This window comes from Chionomys nivalis, chromosome 22 (assembly GCF_950005125.1).
Source record: "Chionomys nivalis chromosome 22, mChiNiv1.1, whole genome shotgun sequence".
NCBI lineage: Eukaryota > Metazoa > Chordata > Mammalia > Rodentia > Cricetidae > Chionomys > Chionomys nivalis.
This window is the reverse complement of record NC_080107.1, coordinates 44,077,878-44,099,928: the sequence shown is the minus strand read 5'-3', so window position 1 is coordinate 44,099,928 and position 22,051 is coordinate 44,077,878. Positions and strand designations below refer to the sequence as shown.

At 52.5% G+C, this 22,051-nt stretch overlaps 1 protein-coding gene across 4 annotated transcripts in view; it reads left to right on the top strand.

Annotated features, from left to right (window-relative positions):
* Ntng2 (netrin G2) overlaps positions 1-22,051 on the top strand; it is a 65,552-nt gene that overhangs the window by 6,942 nt on the left and 36,559 nt on the right. For all 4 annotated transcript variants that reach the window (XM_057755449.1, XM_057755448.1, XM_057755452.1 and 1 more), the window contains exon 4: positions 20,207-20,850. In XM_057755449.1, coding sequence (XP_057611432.1) covers positions 20,207-20,850 — 644 coding nt within the window. The remainder of the gene's footprint in view (positions 1-20,206; positions 20,851-22,051) is intronic.

The following is a 22,051-nucleotide window of genomic DNA, read 5'->3' as shown; positions in this document are numbered from 1 at the left end:
TGTGGGGTCGAGAGCCAAAGCCTGCTCTTCTATGGGGTCCCCCTGGGCTCCACCAGGCTGACTCTACCTTGGACAAAGTCAGGACATCTGAATGGCAGTGTCATTAGTGTCCCTCTGGGTTTCTGCTCTGTCAGCTGTAGAATGGGTGCATCAACAGAGCATGCTGGGGGTAGTTTTAAGGGGTCAATGGCGCAAAGGATTCGTGTCATTCGAAATCAGACCGAACCCAGAGAAGGTGTCCCTGATGTCTGGTCATTCTGGTCATACAGATAGGGAAACTGAGACAGCGGGGTTGAAGGCCCTTGGCCAAGGTCACACGGCAGAAAGCGGTGAAGCTGATGAATTAAGCTGAACCTCCAGCACACAGCAGGCCTGTCCCTGCTGGAGGCTGGGCAGAGCTCTCTCCTGGAGCTGGCAGGAGGGGTTCAGTGTCCCCCTGAAGGCTGCTGGTACCTCTGAGTGTCCTTGGGGAAAGCTGAGTTTATTGCGCAGTCAACCTGCTGTCCCCAGCCCAGGCTCCTGAAAATGCCTAAGTCCCTTGGGGCGGCTTCAGTCACAGCACAGAGCAGCTAGCCCAAGAAGGTAGATTCCCACTTGTCAATGGTGATAAGACTGTCACTGTGGGTGGTGGCTGGGCCTGGGCCAGCTTGGAGAAGGGGAGGGAGGGAGGACAGGAGGGAAGGAGGAAGAGAGAAGACAGCTCAGGGCTGGGAGCCAAAACTGGCTTGTGTGTGGACATTGTTGAGCACCGAAAGACCACGCTGGCTTAAGATAGGCAAAGGGCCCAGGGCCCTGAAAGTCAAAGCTGAGACCATAGCGAAGTCCATTCTGAGTCCGCATCGCAGCTCCCATGGGAACGGCTCCAACCACACATTTGCTAGGCAGAGTCTCAACATGATTTTGTCTTTTAAATATTAATCATTGCCAGGGTTGGGGGCAGTTCACAGAATGGGCTTCTACTCAAAGGCATAAGGGCTACAGATGTCTACCAGAGGCAAGTCCGGGGCTCTGTCCTGGCCAGTGATCCCTTCAGGTCTTGATGTTGGTTAAGCTCTGGGGTCTGGATGGGGAGAGGAACCCAGTGTGGCTGAGAACTCGGCATCTGAGCTCTGGGGTCTGGATGGGGAGAGGAGCCAGTGTGGCTGAGAACTCGGCATCTGAGCTCTGGGGTCTGAATGAGGAGAGGAACCCAGTGTGGCTGAGAACTCGGCATCTGAGCTCTGGGGTCTGGATGGGGAGAGGAACCCGGAGTGGCTGAGAACTCGGCATCTGAGCTCTGGGGTCTGGATGGGGAGAGGAGCCAGTGTGGCTGAGAACTCGGCATCTTAGCACTTGTCTGAATGACGTCACTGTCCCATGGCAGGCAGATACAACTTTGACTTTGATTACAAATGTGAGACCAAGGCAAACGGAATGCCATAGGGGTAGACAGAGAAGAGCCCTCTTAAAGTGCTGGCCTCTGCAGGGAGGTGGCCATCACACCCAGTCTGTATGAGAACCCCAGAACTGCTTTTTACTGAGGCCCTTCCTGTGCGGATCCAGGGCAGGCCACAGACACGTGTGTCGTTGAACCATTTTGAGGGCACCCCGAGGTAAACCCCAGTCTAATCCCTTTTTAAGGATTAGAAAGATTGCCTAAGTCCTGCCAAGGTCAAGAAGCTCAGCAGGCAAGGCAGAAACTCATCTGTGGCCAGAGCACACGCTCACCCACCAGGGTGCCTGACTTCCCTCTCTGAGCCTGCTGACCTCACGGAGCCTGGGTTTCCTTCCTGTTTCGGTAAAAAAGGATCACGTAGGTGTGTCGCTGTGCTGGCAGGGAGACAGCTGGGCCAGGCGTGAGCAAGCGAGCCTGTGGGAGTGCCGGAGTGTGCGATGGCTATAATTGCCTTACGTCAACCATTGTTATTACTCCCGTGGCGGCTTCCTGGGTTTCTCTGCTTCCCTGGAGCTCATTGCTTCGCTCTTCCCCGTGTCTACAGGCGGCAGGTAGTAGATGAATGCGCGGGGACTGAAAATGCCCTCAGCCAGAGCAGGTGTGGCTAAGTAGCCACCAGAGGGCACCCTGGTGGCAGCCAGACCACCCAGTACCCTCTTGGTCTTCTAAGCCAGGCTCTCTGGCAATCCTGCTGCTATAGGTGCGGGCCTGCCTGAACCAGCACCCAGACAACCAGACCATGAACCCTGGAACACCCCTAGAGTACAAGAGGGGACAAAGGAGCAGTTGCCCTTTTCAGTTCCAGGGTGTAGCCCTTGCTCTCCCAGGTGCCTGTCCTTCAGCAAGGCCACTGGAGAACTGAATTGTAAATTCCAGCCTGCTGAGGAAGGGGAGGGGAATAAAAGACAAGATAAATGAATAAATAAAAACCTATTGGCTCTAAATGCATGAGGAAAATGAATAGGGATGAGCTTTCCGCAGAGGGCAAAATTTCAATGAGAGCTGTGGGTCAGAGGCAGCCCCTGGAGGGGAGAGGAGAGGAGGAGGCCGGCAGCAAAGGGCTCTTCAGCTTTTCACAGGGTGGGCAGCCATGGCTTCTTAGACCCCTCTGCCATGAGGTAAGCATACTGGAGCCTGGATGGGCCAGTGTCTAGTGCCTCCTGCCTGCAGCCTGCACCCCTTTCTCTGTGCCAAAGGGACAGAACCTTCAGACAGTGAGGAATGAAGGAGGGGAGACTGAGTGTGCCCAGCCTTCCTGCAGCCTCTTTACCGCAGTGTGAGCCCTGGACCCCAGCCTCAGCCTCCCTGAAGTGCAGATTCCCGGGCCCTGCCCCAGACCTGCTAACTGTAGGGCATGAAGACACAGGCAGGGTTTGACCCGTAGGGGGAAGGTTACTGTGAAGACTCTGGAGTCTTGCAGTTTCCTTGAGGTCTCTACAGCTTTGAGTGTTGATCACTGCCCAGGGAAGAAAGAGAGCAAAGGGGACCCTGGGGTCCCAAGAGGAAGGTCAGGCACTGATGTCACTCAAGTTGAACCCTTGAAAAGCAGGGTGGATTTTGCGAAGACTGGAGTTTGTGCTTCACTCTGTGTGACTGACTTTCAGTGGCTGCTTCCAGAAAGTGACAGAGATCTATTTGGCTGAGACTCTCATCTCGATGTTACTCCTCTGGATTCCATGATCTGGAATAAGCCATTCAAATTCTCTACACTGGGCTGTGGGTGTGGCTCTCTATACTGGGCTGCTGGTGGGCACAGCAGGCTCAAAGCCCAAGGTCCAGTCACTAGCGCTTTACAAACCACGTGTGGTGGCACTTGGTAGTCAGAGGCAGGAGGATCAGAAGTTCAAGGTGTAGAAAGTTCAAGGCCAGCCTGAGCTATAGGAGAACCTGTGCCAATAACTGGGGCTGGGGTGGGGGTGGGGCTGGAGGGATAGCTTGCAGTTAAGAACACTGGCTGTGTTTGCAGAGCGCCTACATGGTAGCTCACAATCATCTGTAACTCTAGTTCCAGGGGATCTGATGCCCCTTTCTGGCCTCCACGGGCATTGCACACAGGTGGTACCCAGACATACATGCTGGCAAAATACCCATACACATAAAATACAATAATTTTTAATTAAAAAACAAACAGTTGGGTCTAGTGGCATATGTTTTTAATCCCAGCACTAAGAAGGCAGAGTAAACCTGTGAGTTCCAGGTCAGGCTGGTCTCCATAGTGAATTTCAGATTAGTCAGTATTAGAGTGATACCCTGTCTCAAAAAGGGGGGGGGGATTCTCTCTCAGTTTCTCCATAAGAGTTTGCCTTCTCCACTCCATTACCTGAAGAAGGAAGCAAGAGCTTAGTCAGAATGAGATCTGACCATTAGCCTGTAGCTAGTCTCCAACACCTGGAATTCTCCATGTCGACATGTGTGAACATCGAATGTGTCTAACAAGTCTCCGGGAAGATGACAGTTTGCAGTCGCATGCCATGTGACCTTCAGCATGGGATGTAACCTTGTGTCCTCAGGTTGGGACTAGTAGGAGACCACAGTCAGGACATTGTCACCAGTGCAGCTCTGACGTGGGTGCTCGGCTCGTAGGGCTCTAAGCAGAGTGCCTCCCTCTCATCTTAGTAAGACTCATCTGATGGACAACTGGATGGATGGTAGAGGGATGCCATGGTCCAGGAGGCTCCTTGGAGGAGAAGGGATGAATATCGAGCTTTGAGGAAGACCTGGGGCTCTGATCAGGACCCAGGGCAGTCAGAACCCTCACTTTTCCATACTCCCATGGCTATAGGATCAACCTGGAGTTGAAGCCAAGGGTTTGCCCAACTCTCTGCTTAACTCAGTCACGATGTCTTGGAGTTGCCAGGACTTGTCTTTAGCTATAGCCACAGGCTCTCTAGAACAAGAATACAGTTGGGGGGGGGCATCTTGTTGCACAGAGAGGAGAGGATGGAACTCTGCTGCCACCGAATGCCAGACCCCTGGAGGTCACTGGTGCATCTGACATTTCTGGTAGGAAGCAGTTGGGTTCAGACACCCTGAGGAGAGCAACTGCAAGTAGTGCAGACACAAAAGGACCCGGAAGAGACATTTCCCCAGAGTCCCAACGACTTAGAAACCCCAGATCTACCACCTTTAGTCTCAGCTTCCTTTCTGTCCCTGTCCCAACTTTATTTTTATCTACTTCGTTTTGGAGACAGGATCCCTTAAACTTGCTCTGTAACTGAGGATGAACGTGAACGTCTGATCCTCCCGCCTCCACCTCACAAGTGCTGGGTTACAGGCATGAGCCATCACATCCAGTTTACGCCACGCTGGGACTCAAACCCAGAGCGTTGTGCCTGCTAAGTGAGCACTCTACAAACTCAGCCAAGTCCCTAACCCCTACCCTGGTCTTTAGGAATTTCCTTTTGGGTTGGGCGGTAGTGGTGCGTGCTTTTGACCCCAGTACTTGGGAGGCAGAAACAGGCGGATCTCTGTGAGTTCGAGGCCTGGTCTACAGAACAAGTTCCAGGACAGGCTCCATAGCTACTGGGAAGCCCTGTTTCAAAAAAATATTTTTTCCTTTGTGGTATTATGGCTTTGTTCAGGCAGGCAATTGGTACACAGACAGACAGATACTCAGGTTCTCCTATGCTGGCTTTGAGACTGACCCCCTTCTAGGCTGTGGAAATTGGGATAAGTTTTTGTGACTCCAAGCTCTTGCTTTCTCATCTGGAAATGGGGGTGATGCTTTCAGGCTTCCAAGGACATTTCCAGGAATGAGGTGAAGCCAGGTGTGAGCCACAGTGTCAAAGTGACACCCAGCAAAGGCATGTTTCCACTCTAGAGCTAGCCAGAAAAGCAAATGGAACACACACAAAGAGACAGTGGGGAAAAGATGACTCAGCCATCAACATGCATGGCAAGGCTAAAGGGGCAGGAATCAGAGGTGGAAAGCCTGGAAGCTTCCAGAGATGCACAGAGGGCAAAAGAAGGTGGGCGGTGGAGAGGGGCACACTCCCTGCTGTTGTTCCTCACCTCTATTCCACATGTTCACCACTGCACCACGTGTTCACCTCTGCACCACGTGCTCACCTCTGCACCATGTGCTCACCTCTGCACCACGTGCTCACCTCTACTCCACACGTTCACCTCTGCACCACGTGCTCACCTCTGCACCACGTGCTCACCTCTACACCACGTGCTCACGTCTGTACCACGTGCTCGCCTCTATACCACATGCTCACCCCTGCACCACGTGCTCACCTCTACTCCACACGTTCACCTCTACTCCACACGTTCACCTCTGCACCACGTGCTCACCTCTGCACCACGTGCTCACCTCTACACCACGTGCTCACGTCTGTACCACGTGCTCAACTCTATTCCACGTGCTCACCTCTGCACCATGTGCTCACCTCTGCACCACGTGCTCACTTCTGCACCACGTGCTCAACTCTATTCCACGTGCTCGCCTCTATACCACGTGCTCGCCTCTGCACCATGTGCTCACCTCTGCACCACGTGCTCACCTCTACACCACGTGCTCACCTCTGCACCACGTGCTCACATCTGTACTCTTTGGTTAGTTTCTCCTAATATGTCTTTTAGACAGGATATTGGTTGACTCTCAAGGGAGGGTCAGTGGGTGGGTGGGTGGGGATGCCATGTTTCTCTCCAGCCCCTCTGTGCTCTCAAGGTTCCCCTCTGCTCCTCTCCTCCAATCAGCCAGGATTGTTCCCACCCAATTGCCGTTGTATAGTCAATAGTCCAACCACTCAGGGCAAAGTGACTGTCGGCTGCTGCCGTTCCTCTAGCCCTGTTCACAAGTCCCTGAGACTCACCTCATCCTGGCTGAGTTCCTGGTGGAGTCCAAGACGTGGGGGCACCGGGCACTAGCCCCCCAGTCCTCCATCTACCATTCACACCTGGATCTGCTCTCACACGATGACACGATAGGGGACATGGGACACACCTGGAGGCCACCTGTGCCAGTGAGGGCTGGAGCTGCTCCTACATGGTTGCCAGGGTTAATGACTCACTTCCTGGCTCGCCTAGATGAGCTCTCACAAACTGCCACCTCTGTCACCAGAGGTAATCTCTCAGAGCTGGAGACAGAGCTCTCATGATAATCCCTGTGCGCGATGGCTCTTCTGTGGCAGTATCATGTAAGGTCGTGCTGAGGCAGGATAGGGTGGCGTGGGAACATCTATGATTACTGAAGTCTGCCCCTTTGATGATCCTTGAAGTAGGATTCTGGGAATGCACCCTTCCGTTGCCATATACTGGCCTATCTCCCCAGGAACCATACAAATTGTGGCTACTACCACACTTGATGTATGGAACCTTGTCATCCTCCCCATAGGATTGCCACACAGATGAGGACAGGAATGGTTAGAGCGGCAAAGACACTTACCCCAAGTTACACAGCCAAAGCCAGGATCCCCTCAGAGTCTTACCCACTGATTCCCCTAAGCCTTCTTCTATAGCCCAGATCTGAATGACTGTGTGACAGTGAGCAGCTGTAGAGAAACCTAGCTGGTAGGAAGGGGCTGAAATTGAACTCCCAGTGGAAAACCAGATCTAAACCCTGGCGTGTGTGTGTGTGTGCATGCGTGCGTGCATGAGCGTATGCGTGCATGTGTGTGCATGTGCATGTTCACGTGTGCGTGCGTGCATATATGTGTTCATGTGTGTGCGTGCATGCGTGCGTGTGTGTAGAATGGTGGGGGTGGGGTGTGTATGTGCATGCATGCGAGTGTTTGTGTGTGTATGTTTGTGTGTGTAGAATGGCCCTTCCTGTGGAGAAGATCCAGTGTCATTTGTCTTCTGTCTCAGGGGACCCTTCAGACCTCTCAGTCCCCATTCCATCTCCCTCCTGCTGTCAAGTCATTTGTCCCCTTGACTGGAAGCACCGCCCTGGGAAATAAGTGGAAATGAACCAAGACCCTGTTCATGCCCCCACCAGGCACACTGTCGGTTTCTAGGCAAAGGTGAAGAGGAGGCTGGGAGAGGCATCTGCTGGAGAGGTGAAGTTTCTTAGTGAGTGCCCTCCCTCTGGGGGACCAAGAAGTGGTTGGCAACAGGAAGGGGAGTCAGTGGTGCTGGAGGGACAAAGTGGACCCCAATCCAAAACCTTTACCAACAGCTGCAGGGCAGACACTATGTTGGGCTAGCTCCTCTGGGACAGCTGGGCAAGCTTTGTACCTTCCCCAAAGGAGAAAGACCAATGAGGGGGTTCGAGTGTGGACCTCTGGGTTCCCTGCCCTCCTGACTTTCTGCACTCTGCTTACTGGTGGAGAGCAAAGAGCAGCATCCACCCAGACACCTGGAACGACCTGAGGGGTCCCAAAGGCAGAAACCAACTCCTGTCTCAGCAGCAAAGTCTCAGGACAGGGGCTCCTGACTTGAGGGGGCCACAAAACTCTGTGAGAGGCTCTAGTGATTTCCGGAACAGGATCTGGACTCACGTGCAAACGTTTGTGTGTACACATACAAACACAAGGTTGCAAACCCTATGGGTACTTCCCAGACAGCCCAAGTTCCCCTGGACCCTGGTGGCCAATGGGACAGCCCAAGAGAGTTGTGTTTACAGGAGCCTTTAACCTCAGAGAAGTCAGGATGTTTCTTCTTGTCGTGTTACACCCTCCATCAACAGCCACATTTACTGAATGCCTAGTGTATACATAAGCTAGTTCAACAGACTTTACCCAGAAAACACGGTAGAATTTATATTAATACCCATTTTAAATATGAGCAGTCTCGGAGTCAAAGAGCTCAAGCCTCTTGCCCAAGCTCACACAGCTTCTAGCATGCTGGGCTGCCCAAACCTTAGTGTCTCCCCAGGCAACAGGACTGTTGAGAGTCTCCGAGTATCTCAGGAGAGGGAGGTGGAGGGAGCGATCATCTGTGTGTATTCACGCATGCATGCTGGCTGAGCAGAGCCCCCATCAGCCCTGGAGGAAGGAGGCTGAGGAGGAGAGACGCTATGTTTTCCAGCCCACTGCTCTTTGAGCTGAGATGGAGCCTGCTAATCCACTTATTTGATAACTCACTTGCTCCACGTCTATTTGGAAGCAGGCAATCTCCCACGCACCAGCTCCATCGAAGGCGTGGTGTCTTTGCTTATTTCTCTAAACCTGGAATCTGATCTGTCTTTCTGGGGATGGAGTGGTGGAACTATACCCGCCAGTGGACAGTAATGCACCTAAAAATAGAGGGTGCAGGAACTGGCGGGCAAGAAAGGGTGCTCCAGGCCTGACTGTCTGGCACTGGGCTATCCTGCCTGCCTACACCTGCTCACCCAGAGCTTGGGATCTTCTCGGCCTAGGGAGAGGTATGAGAATGAGAAGGGTAGGGAGACAGACTGTCCCCATGATGCCATTGCCCAGTTTCCCAGGTCTGGGGGCAGTGCCCTTGCCCTTGGCACTCTGGAACTTCCTGAAGTGTCATAAGCTGTCCACTGCCCTGGGAAGTCCCAGAGGTCTGTGAAGTGGGTGTGGGTATCCTCCGGTCCTAATGGGAGGATCACCCCCACTGTGAGGTGGGTGAGGGTGTCTGTGTTCTCCTCCTTTGGTCCCTCGTCTCCTTACCCCAGTGATATGTGGGTAGCAGTGACCAGAACATGAGCAGGCAAGGACCAGGAGGCAGCCCTCCTCACAGACCCAGATGCTCTGCTCAGTGGGACTTCTCAATGCACTATGTGGGGGACCCCTGGAGAGTTTGTCACAACCCCCATGCCCATGTACACCCAACCATAACAACACTGGGAGAGCCCCCATCCAGGTTTGTAAGATCTACAAATGAGCTCTGTGCTGGCAAGTCTGAGAACCACTGATAAATGGAAGTCATCCCCGAGGCTGGCCTGTATCCTTCCAGGTCTGGGCATCTGGATTTCTTTAATTCAGAGACCAGAGCAGCAAAGAACCCCATGTCTGCCGTGGCTCTCAAAGGCCTTCCTCCCATCTGAGTTTAGACACTCCTGCCAGCTTTGGGAACTGGATTCTGACTCCCAGTCTTAGAGAGTGCTTCCCAGTCTCTCATTCTTCACACTCTGGTTCCTCCTGCCTCTTCCTAGGAGGCTAGCCTCCCAGGAGCTGCCAACTGTCCACTGACTTCTGGTTCTTGCCTTCCCTTTGGCCTTATCTCCCATAAGCCCCAGCTAGCCCCAAGACCGGCATATATGGCAACTTGCCGTTCCCTGTAGAACTGTGCACGCCATCATGGCTCTGTCCTTAGTCTACCCCTCTGTCCCAGACATATCTCCTGCAGGACTTGGTGCTAGTAACATACATGGGAACAAATCATAGGCAATTTCCCTGGTGCCTCTACTAGGGATCTGCATGCCTGAGTTAGCAAAAGTGTGATGTTGAGCAAGTCCCTGGCCCTGTAAAATGAGAGTGACAGCCGATGGCCTCATAGTCAGCCCAGGTCTGACCTACCATGCCAGTCTCCCAAACCCAGCCGCTTGCCTGAGTCAGCACTGTAAGGCCTTCTTTGATTGGTGCTTGGTGTATTCATTGCTTTTTTTTTTCTGTGACAAAAGAAGCTTATTTGGGACCACAGCTTGTGGGAACGATCCATCATGGCTGGGCCATGGCAGTGAAAGTGTGAAACAGTTGCTCAGAGTCAGGACAAAGAGAGATGAATGGAGATGCCCGGTCCACTTGCTCACTCCACAGCTGGGACCAAAGTTCATGGGGTGGTGGGTGAATGGCATGGAGCTTCCTTCTTCAGTTGAACCTCTCTGGAAGCACATGCATGCTCAGAGGTGTGTCTTCTAGGTGATTTCAAATCCTCACAAGGCGATGATGGAGATTAACTCTCACAGTTGGTTAGTTGGTTGGATGATTAATTGGTTTGTTGCTTAGTCAATTGGTTAGTTTACTAATTAGTTGGTTAGTTGACTAATTGGTTTGTTGGTTAGCTGGTTGATTAATTGGTTTGCTGGATATCTGGTAGGTTAATTGGTTTGATGGTTAGCTGGTTAATTGGTTAATTAATTGGCTAGTTGGTTAGTTAGTTGGTTGTTTTGTTGCTTGGTTTGCTTCAGTTCTGGAGCAGATCTCTGAACTTTTAAGACCCATAGACATTGTTGCATATCCCTTCCTTTTGTCCTAATGGACAAAGTCTGAAGCTGCTTCTCTGGAGTGACATCATTCAAACAACTGACGAGTAGCTGACAAATGACTAAAAGAATAAATCTGCACCTTCTGGCCCATTCTCACCACTCCTGCCCCCACCTGAGGTTTCCCTACAGAGCTGGGAGCTGTCCAGGTACACCCCACCTTGAGGCTTCCTGCCTGTTCCTCTGCCACACCTCTTAACTCCCCCAAAGAACAACAGAAAACCACCTGTGGCACTTTGCAGGGACCACCCTGTCTGTGTGGGGGGTTGTGTCACTCCTAAGACTTTGTTCTGGCTGCTGAGGACCCAAAGAGGGGACCCCGGAAGAGGCTCTTGCTCTGCAAACCACTCCTGTCTTCCGAGGGCACCCTGAGCAGATCACACAAACTCGTTGTTAATCAAAGATGTCATTCTGTGTGCACAAACAGGCAGCTGGGACGAAGCCAGGGAGGTGTCCTCGGGGAGGGGTGCTCACCCAGACACCTGCCACTGGGTGGAGCCTTCGGACAGAGGTGCCTGCATGAGAGAGGTAGCTGAGGAGCTGGTGAGCATGCAGATTTGAGTTTGATCCCCAGAACTCTGCTACAAAGATGTGCACTGTGATCCTAGCCATGGGGAGAAGAGCTAGGCTCACTGGCCAGACATAGGGCTCACTGGCCAGCTATCCTATACTATTTGACAAACTCAAGACCAATGAGAGTCTGTCTCAAACAAAATGTGGAAGGTGCCTGAAGAACGGCATTCGAAGTTGACCTCTAAACTACATATGCAAGTGTGCATGAGCAAACGTGCATGCATGCACGTGTGCGTATGCACACACACGCACACACAAACTACCACCACCACCACATGTACATACCCATAAACACACACAAGACGTACTCACCTCACCTCCCCCAGAGGAAGCAGAGACTGGCTGGAGGGAGCTGGAGAATAGAGAGGGAGTAGCTGTGTTGGGGAAAATGGTCAGGACTACGGTCCAAGGCTTGGGCTTGAGGGACTCCAGGTGGTAAAGCTCAGGAGGCTATAGCATCCACCTCATCACTTTATACAGGTACCTAGAGTCAGATTGAGGATGAATTGAAGAGAGGAGACCGAGGGGCTGGTGGTGTCTCCTGTGGGGACAGGACGTGGTCTGGGACAGAGTTACCAGTTAGTGGTGATAAAGGTATATTACCCCTCTGGGTATCTTGCCCTTTGGCTGGGTCTGTCCCAGGCCCCAGCTAAGGCCTGGTTGCCCCACGATTCAGCAAGCAAGCCCGGGGAAGCTGCCCGCAGCAGATGGAATGATCAGGGCTCTAAAGGCCCCGGGGATATGTGGAGGGGCTGTGCTGCGCTGCCCTCGCCCCACCCCGCGCTGGATTCCTCGCAGCCTGCCTTTTCCCCTCGTGATGAAATATTCATGTCAGCAGAGCAGGACCTCTCTGGGAAGGCTGCCTGTGTCTAGCTTATGCCTTGCACAGGCTTTTAAAGAACAGGACGCTTTTCCTACCCTCTAAGCATTTTCTAATTCTCCAATCAATAATGCACTTTGCCAGTGGCTTCCTCTTCTCCAAGCCCTACCTCCACCCCATCCCTTCCTCTCTCTTCCTTTCTTCCTTTCCGCCTCCCAGCCCTCCTTCTTTCCTTTCATTTTCTTGTTAAAACAATTAAGTAAAAATATTGAACCATTCGGGTGGTAGGTGCAGCCCCTAATGGGGAGCGAGGTGGGTAGGGAGGGCAGGCCACCCAGAGGGTGAGCTCAGAGATGGGGTGTGCAGATGCCACAGGTTGGGGACAACTGGACAAAAGCACCAAAGAGCTGGAGGGAAGACGCTGATCCTGCTGAGCTCCTGGTGAAGAGGGGCAGTCGTGGACCTGGGTTTGTATCAGTTGGTAGAGAGGTAGGCTAAGATGCACGAGACCCCCAGATTCAATGCCCTGCATCACGGGCACTGGGTGCGCTGGCACGCACCTGTCACCCAGCACTCAGGTACAGAGCAGAGGATCAGGAATCAGAGGCCAGCCTCAGCCGTATGGGGTACCTGAGGCCAGCTGCAATAGGCAAAGCCCATCTAAGGCAAAGTCGGAAGGGGCAGGCTAGGTTTCATGAGGCCGCTCTCACCTTCCCCTAATGAACTGGAAGATGTTGGTGTCTAATGAGATAAAATCGGACCATGAAAGGGGTCCTGGCACAGGCATTGTGGAGCATGCGCCCAAATAGACAGCCAAAGTCTCTAAAAATAGAGCAATTCACTTTAGGATGCCTGCCTTTTCGTGGTAGTGAGCACCCCATTTCTGGATGTATGCAAACGTAGAGGAATCGTCCTCTTCCAAGGCAGGGGCCCACACATGTCTGCTTGGTAGGTGGTACCGAGGGCCTGGAGCGCAGTCATTGTGTGTGGGGGCCATACGGCTGGGTGCCAGGCACGCTTCAGAACTGGGAAAGAGTTTCCCACCCCAAACATTCCTGGAAGTCTGGCTGTGGGAAGAATTCACATATGCCCAGGGCAAAGCAGAATGGAGCCTTTTTTTTTTTTTTAAAAGACACTTTTGAGTTCTTGGAGAGATTAACCCTCATGTAGTCATGCCTTGGCAAGGCCCTCACCCCAACTCCCTGTGGTTGCTCTGTTGATGGAGGAAACCAGTCATTCTGGGGCTGTGTTCTTGGAGGCTGTATGAGTCTGAGCAGGGTCTGGTTTGCCACCTTGAGCCATCTCCTGGATATCTTGGCCACATATGCAAGCTGGTGTGCCGAGGTCCTCTGAGGGGCTGAAAACGATGTTAAAACCAGCATCCCCAAACAGACCAAAGGTCTTGGGGTTGGCATTTCCTCGGTTGTTGCTTGGGCCCACGGCCCTACCCAGATACAACTCTCATGACACAGGTGTTGAGAGACCCGGCTTGTCTGCTCAATGCGACTGCTGGGGGGTGTCATTTAAGGTGGGGCATTCTGGTCCCTGCTGTTCTGGACTGAATGCTCTTGTATATAGGAGGTTCTGGAAGTAAGGCAATGGTGGGCAGGTTTGAAATGAAAGACCTTCAGGTGTCTTCCTCCAATGCTGCTCTACATGGTGAAGGACCAAGAAATGTTTTTACTGACTTGGGCTAAAGCCACGACAGGCTTGAGAGTTGGCTTTTGACTCAGCGTCCAAAGTAGACCTCTGCGTAGGACATGGTCACTGAGAATGGGTCTAGGAGAAGAGGACGATTACTAGGACTCTGGATGACGCTCTGCTGGGACGAAGGATGGAGGATCAGGCCAAGCTTGGACAGCCTGTCCTCCCCTGCCTGCAATAATTGTTAGCACATGGGAGAATTGTCCCCACAGAACAAGTCTCCTTGGACGGCTGCCGCTCTGAGTGGGTTTCTGCTGATCCGTGAGAGTGAGGCAGGTGACCTTGCTGTCGGCTGGGGCAGAGGAAGAAGAGGGGAGTAATCAATGAACCCACAGAACGATACAGAGAGCTAGCTGGAGAGAGGAGCTCAGGGAAGGAGGCGGGAGTTGGGGATGCAGGGCAGCCCGAATTAGGAACAGCAGCGAACACAATCTCCGTTTCCGCCTTGTTAATAATTCATTCTACTGCAACTTTTCTTACCAAGAAATAGGAAATAATTTGTTAGGGCGAATTCCCCCAGCGCTTGGCTTTCTCCCGGCCACTGAGGGGGAGGCGCTGGCATGGCTCTGTTCCCTTCATCCCTAGCTGCTAGATGAAGGAGGATTACGAGGAATTTGAGCCTTTAGGATAGTGATGGCACAGCTTGTCTGTCCACTCCTGCTCTGTCGTTTCCCGAATAGGGAAGCTGAGGTATAGACAGATCCAGGCATGACCCAAGGTTATATGTCACTGGTGTTAGGGTCAGTGCACCCAAGAAGTCAACGTGCTGATTGACTTTCAGCCTGTCCAGACTAGGACCAGTTCTCCTCGGGTCCAGGGAGAAGGGAAAGGCTGCCTTGATTGTCTTCCGGATTCTCCACCTTCACTTCACCCCAAAGTCCCAAGACTATAAGAATGGAAGGTGGTGGTGTGTCCCCCCTCATCTCAGCACACTATACCCTGGGCTACTCCTTGGGAGTCTCCTGCCTCCCACCTCGGACACAGAAGCCATCTCTAGACCCCACCCCCCACCCCACCCCCAGTGAGGCTGACAGCTCAGCAGCCAAGTTCAAAAAGAATCTGTCAGCTGCTGAACTGCTCAGGGCTGCCCACACACCCGGGTGGCAAAGACACCCTGGGAGGGGGTGTGAGGCATGGGCTGGGGGTGGTTATGTCCTTTTCCTCTTGGGTAAATGGCAGTTTCCTGCTTTGTCTTAGAGTTGAGTGTTAGGCATTGGAGGTTCTGTCCCCTAGGACACAGAAGGGAAATTGTGCTCCTAGGTTGGGGCAGGTGTGTACAATTGTTTTCTTTCCTGCATCCAGCATTCCTGAGCGCATATTACACAAGCAGTCATCCTGTGGTACCCAGACAGAGTCTCACTGTGTCGTCCTGGCTGGCCTGGAATTCCCTGTGTAGACCAGGCAGGCCTCAAACTCACAGAGATCCCCCTGACTCTGCCTGCTGAATTGAAGGGCCAGGAGTGACCTTAATTGCATAGGAGGTTCTCAAATTCTTTCCATTTGAAACAGCTCAAGGGGGCTGGAGAGAATGCTCTTAGTGGATAAGTGCGTTCACTTGCAGTTCTCACAGAGGACCCGGGTTCGGTTCCCAACATCCACACCGGCACTACAACCTCCTGTAACTCTGGCTCCAGGGCATCTGATGCCCTCTTCTGGCCTTCCTGGGTGCTTGAACACATATGTGAGCATGCAGGCATGTATACACACACACACACACACACCAGCACACATAACATAAATAAAAATAAAAACTTTAAAAATACATAGTTTGAGGGCTGGAAAAATGGCTCAGTGGTTCAGAGCACTGCTTGCTCTTGCTCTTCCAATCCTGAGTTCAATTCCCAGCAACCACATGGTGGCTCACAACCATCTGTAATGAGATCCGGTGCCCTCTTCTGGCCTGCAAGCATATATGAAGGCAGAACACTGTATAAATAAATAAACAAATAAATAACTCTTTAAAAAAAAAGAATACATATTTTGAGGTAGCATGTGTTGAACCCCAGCAGGTCTAAAGAAGTTGAAAACTCATTCAGACTCACCCAGACTCGGAGCTCACATGCGACTGAGAGATCATCTGTTTCTCCTCAGCCCACCAGACTTACCCATCAAGGCCCTTTGTGAAGTGCCAAGTCGGCCCATGTCATGGGCAGTGCCTGAGAGTTTGTCCCCACATAGGTTTGGGTTTCATGCCCAGGTGCTATGAAGCCATCCATTTCTCTAGCAGAAACTGTTCTGGTTCTGGTGACCCTTAGGAAGCCACTTGACTTTTCTAAGCCTCTGCTTCCTTGTCCTGCGTTCTGTATGAAACCCAGGTGGTGTCCACACGGTAGTAACAGTTTTTACACAGCCCATTCCTGCATGTCAGCTGGAGTGAGAGAGATGGAGGTGGATGCTGGGAGATGCTGGGAACTTGGAGACTCCATAACACCAACCACTTGAACACAGGCTGCTTAAGACCCAAGAGGCCTGTGAGGACTTCTGGGTTAGGGTTTTGGAGACTCATATGGCTGGACTTTCCCAGATGAGGGTTGCTCTGCCTGACAGCAGCTCACTTCCTGTTCCAGCTTGCCCAGCGCGTTTGCCACCTGGACTCTGACTCCTGCCCTGAAAATAACGGAAAACTAAAATCATTAAAGAGACAAAAATGCCCGAGCCTGGCACAAGATCGGTTTTGCCAGTCTGTCTCCTGCTTAGAGACTTTGCAAGAGACTTGTGCCCTGCACTGCTGGCCCAGGGTAGCTGCACTGCCTACCTTACAGGTGACTTGCTTGGGGTGTGTGGAAACAGGAAAGCTGCAGAGATGCTGTGCTCTGATTCCCCAGTATCCCCCAAGGTCAGTGCCATCGTATCTAGGAGAAGTGACTTTGGCTGGTAAGTGCTTAGTGACCATAACAACATCTGTTGTTATGTCCCGCCATCACTGTACCCCTGGACTGTCACTGAAGCAGTCTATGTTCAGGGTGGCCTGTGTCACGGAGTCCCCAGGTTCCCAGCATCTTCCAGCATCCACCCTCATCTCCTTCCCTTATAAGGTAGCTGACATGCAGGAATCGGCTATGGAAAAGTGTCGCTACCGTACGGTGATGTCACCTGGGTTTCTCATACACTCTATCTCACAGAACATAGAACAAGCAAAAGTCAAATGGCTTTCTCAAGGTCACAAAGCCTCCAGAGGGGGGAGATGAGCTGAGCTTAGGACTTAGAACCAGTTTCCTTCATGGCCCCAAACTCTTAAACAGGGGGTTCCAGCCCAGACTTAGTGCTCCAGGGGGCCCCTAGAAACTGTATGGGAAATGTATGTGGTGGGTGACTGCATTGGGGGAGGGGGAAACTCCAAGGCTTTTTGTGTATGTGTGTGCATGTTTTTGTGCACACATCAGCAGAGGCCAGAGGTCAACCCTAGGTGGCACTCCTTAGGCACCATATGCTTGGTTCTGAGACAAGGTGTCTCGTTGGTCTGGAACTTGCCAATTACTCCAGGCTAGCTGGCCAGTGTGCCCTGCGGTTATTCCTGCCTCTGCCTCCACAGTTAGAGCTGTAAGTGCATCGCCTCACCTGGCTTCTGAACATGACTTTTGAGGCTCAAACTTAAGTCCCTGCAGCAAGCACTTTACAGACTGAACCATGCCCTAAGTCCCCAAGGCTTTTTTCCCTGCTATAGTTTTTAAAATCAGGGGTGTGAGCACTTGTTTTGTTTTGGGGTGCTAATCGTTAAGCGGCCATGGAAGCAAGTTTGGTTTTAATAGCATCCGCACTTAGCCTGGGTTTCTTCCTACAAGGGTGCCTGAAACCCCCTAACATTTGCTGTCCTTGTCAGACCACTTCATTCGGCTGTTTTCACTAACACTTAATCTGTTCCGTAGTCATGGAAGCTGGAGACCCAGGAGGCTGGCAAAGTCACTACTGCCTCCCGCTGTCCTCAGCTGTCCCACTTGGGTGGGGGTGGGGCTGGCTGGAACTCCCCCAGAGCTCTCCCTAGTGTGGCAAGGAAAGCGAGCCAGGAACTGAGCCAAGGCGTGTTCAGAGAGGGGTGGGCTCATTGTGGCCACAGTTCAGGCCTTCTTGATACAGGATGCTGAGATCTGGTGGTGGCTGTGAGGTGGGAGGAAGAGGGAAGGAGCTGAGAGGACTGTGCTGGCCACTGCTTGGGATTATTTGCTGCGCTTGAGGCTGGCAAAGCCCTGCAGTCGGCATGAGCCTGGTAAATACACAGGCTGATTCATTAGTGTCTCACCATCTGCTTCCCAGGGGCTGGGATAGGGGGCTGGCAGGCCCAGCAGGTTGGGCAGCATGTACCCTTAATCAGGCTCTAGTCCCCAGCCCCTGGCAAAGCCATCTCTCCATGATAGGGGGCCAGGAACTGATGGCTTTGAAGAACACTGTGTCCCCACCCCAGCCCAAGGACTTGCAGCAGACTTGGGGTAGGTAAGGCAGGAGGCTGGAAAAGAATCCAGGGAAAAGGTGAGGTATGGTGACTCACAGTAGCTGGGGAGGGGTGTGTGTGTGTGTGTGTGTGTGTGTGTGAGAGAGAGAGAGAGAGAGAGAGAGAATATCAATAGGCAATATGAGATGGGCAGACATTAATAAAATTAATAAAAATACCTGTGGACCAGGTGGCCTGGTAAAGAACATGGCCTTCAGAGGAGTGGGGAGAAAAGGCTTATGGAGATGTCCAAAGAGTCCCTGAGAACGCCCTGGAAAACCCAGGGTCAGCAACACCCCTTCTGAAGGAAGAGGTCCAGAGGTCCAGAAAGTCCCCAAGAACGCCCTGGAAAACCCAGGGTCAGCAACACACATCTGAGTGGCCACTCTCCCGCTTGGCTTACTAGGATGAGCTTGCCAGGAGCTGACAGCTTCAGCAAAGACATTTACTATCTCTCAGTTTGAAGATCAAGGTGCTGGAGGTGTAGGCTCCCGTATGGTGTCTGTGGCCACCTCCATCTGTGTCCCATGCCTTTCCTCCAGGTGTGTGTGCATATGCCCCGGTGTTTCTGTGTGAGCCCCTTTTCTCTGCTTATAAGGGGGCCTTTCTCAGACGGAGAAGGACCACCAGAGGGGCTCCTTCAACTCTTTTATCTTTTCTCTCTTTTTTTTCTGAGGCAGAGTTTCTCTGGAACTCGCTCTGGAGACCAGGCTGGCCTTGAACTCATGGAAATCCACCTGCATCTGCCTCCCGAATGCTGGGATTAAAGGTGTGCGCCACCACTGCCCAGCCAACTCCTTCATCTTAAAGACTATCTCACAATACAGCTAGCTGCCTTTTGAGGGTTTTGAGGGTTAGACATTAACATGTGAATTTGAGGGGACACAGATGAACCCCAGATAAGGCATAGAGCAGCAGGAGAAAGGGAGCTGGAAAGCACCCAACCCGAATCATGATGTCCTCCAGCCCCCTGCTCATGTACAAAAGTGTGTGTCTGCCATTCCACTTCCCAGTGCACAAGCAGGTGCACTCTGCCCTGGGCTCAGAGTGTCCTTCATGCTAGGGGAAGAGGTGTAGGAGTGACCTCGTGGTCAGCCAGTCTCCTTTTCCTGGTCACTGGACTTGATCTCTGGGCTTGATCTCTGCTTGGCCAACAGCATGAGACCCTGGCGGAAGTAACCAAAAGCTCCTCCTTTGCCATCGCGCTTGTAAACTTGCCCGATGTGAAAGGGGTATCCTTGAGGCAGTGCAGGATAGGAGGAGGGAAGGAGCGGGGTGGGTAAGGAGGAAAATGGAAGGGAGGGGGAGGGGAAAAGGCAGAGGATAGGAAAGAGGGAGAAGGAGAATTGATAGAGTTTGGTTTCTCCTGAGTTCTTCTAGTCCCTCTGAAAAGGCCTGGGGTTATCTTACCTTCCCTGGGCCTCAGTTTCCCACTCTGCCCAGGAAGGTGCCAGACTAGTGGGAAATTCCTTAAACTCCAAGGTTTCTGGTTCCACCCATCAGCAGGGCCAGGCAGGTGGGGTGGACACTGACACCACAGGATGCTAAGGACAGAGCTATTTTGGTCGGTCAGGGCTTTATGGGTCCCATCTTAGTGAATCCCTGGGCTAGCTGTGCCCACCGAGCAGCTCTAGGCCGCCTGGCACCAGCCCTGTGCTATAGAGGATCAAAGCCTGTGGCCAGTGGCTGACTACGGTGTTGCTGGCTGGGGTGGCTGGGGATGGTGGCAACGTGTCCACCCCCCAGGGGCCTCATGGCTCATTAGAGAGTGAGAGGTTTTTAACTCAGATCCAAGCTACTTTGTCTCTGCACAGACACCTGAAATATTCATCAAAGTGGCCATGTGGACTGGGGCACTGTGCAGCTGGCAGCGGTAGGGTTTGTTGTTTGTTAATTAATTGGCCTTCCATTTAGTTATGGCCTTATAGAACAGGGTAGAAAGTACAGAATATCAGGAACCCCAACTTTCTGACCATCCCCACCCCATTATCTTATTATCAGGCACCTGCTATCTGTGTGGGACAGGCACTTGCCACTGTCTGCATCCAGAACTTGGTGATGGCTAAGCAGATGGCTAGGCACCAAGCAAGCACACCAGAGGCTCTTCCCAGTGACCAGCACCTACTTCCTGTCTCCCTTCCTCTGCAGGAAAATCCCTACCTGTGCAGTAACGAGTGCGATGCCTCCAACCCCGACCTGGCCCACCCACCCCGGCTTATGTTTGACAGGGAAGATGAGGGACTGGCCACCTACTGGCAAAGTGTCACGTGGAGTCGCTACCCCAGTCCCCTGGAGGCCAACATCACCCTCTCGTGGAACAAGAGCGTGGAGCTGACAGATGACGTGGTGATGACTTTTGAGTATGGCCGGCCCACGGCCATGGTCCTCGAGAAGTCCCTGGACAATGGCCGCACCTGGCAGCCTTACCAGTTCTATGCAGAGGACTGTATGGAGGCCTTTGGCATGTCCGCCCGCCGGGCCCGAGACATGTCACCCTCTAGCGCCCACCGGGTGCTCTGCACGGAGGAGTACTCACGCTGGGCAGGCTCCAAGAAGGAGAAGCACGTGCGCTTCGAAGTGAGGGACCGCTTTGCCATCTTTGCTGGCCCTGACCTGCGCAACATGGACAACCTGTACACGAGGCTGGAGAGCGCCAAGGGCCTCAAGGAGTTCTTCACCTTCACCGACCTGCGCATGCGGCTGCTCCGCCCCGCGCTGGGCGGCACCTACGTGCAACGGGAGAATCTCTACAAGTACTTCTACGCCATCTCCAACATAGAAGTCGTCGGCAGGTAAGGCCCAGGGCCACAGTTTGTCACTCAGGATTCAGCTGTTTCCCGGAATGTTGTCACCTGGTTCCTGGATGTCCCCTGTTTCTAGGGATACCTGACTTTCAGGGATGGTATATGATATTTGAAATGTCACCTGGTTCTAGAGATGTCACCGAATTCTAGGAAAGTTACCTGGTTCCCGGGGATGTTATCTGATATCTAGGATGTCACCTGGGTACCTAGATGTCACCTCTTTCTTGGGCCATCAGCTGGTACCTGAATGTCCCTGACATCTGAATTGTCACCTGATTCCTGGAATGTTTACGTCAACCTGGTACTAGATATAACCATGTTCTCAGGATGCCACCTGGTTTCAAGGAACTCATCTGCCTCAGGTGTCACCTGGTGCTAACATCAAAGGACTGTCTGTGCAGTCAAGATAACCAAGCTTCCCCTGGGTGGTGGTAGCCACCTTTAATCCCAGCACTCGGGAAGCAGAGGCAGGTGGATCTCTGTGAGTTTGAGGCCAACAGGCAGAGGCAGGCAGATCTCTGTGAGATCAAGACTAACCTGGTCTTTAAGAGCTAGTGCCGGGACAGGTTCTGAAGCTACAGAGAAACCCTGTCTTGAAAAACCAAAAAATAAAAAAAATAAAAAAAAAGACCCCCAAGCTTTGCCGTAGCCTGGGAGGCTATGCCTGTTAACTGCCTGGGAGGGCAGGAATTCTGCACTGTCCAGGAAGTTGTTCACTTAGTAGGGGACTGTGCCCCTTTACGAGAAGTCCTCATCCCCAAGCCCCCTGCGGAATGGGGAAGCTTCCCTCTGAACCTTGGGGTGCTTAGATGAGTCAGATGTGGTGAAGGGCTCATGGCAGTGCCCAGTGTTCAGTACACGCTTTTAAAAAGTATTAAATGAAAGGAATACTGACCACGGAGTGACACCAGAAGGTGGGGACAGCTGACAGAGGGCAGTGTGAGGCCTGATGGCAACGAGGCACAATGGGGGCAAAGGCAGCACCTGGGGGCCCTGTTGGGACCCTACATCTTGTATGTCTCTTCATAGTGGCCTCTGTGCTGCCTAGGGCATAGCTCCTGACACGAGGAAAAGCCGTTAACTGGCCCTTGTGTCGAACATCGCCCTGCTTTTGGTGACTTTTTTTTTTTTGCTGTTGTTTTACTTATGTGTGTGTGTGTGTGTGCATTTGTGTATGAGACATTTCTAC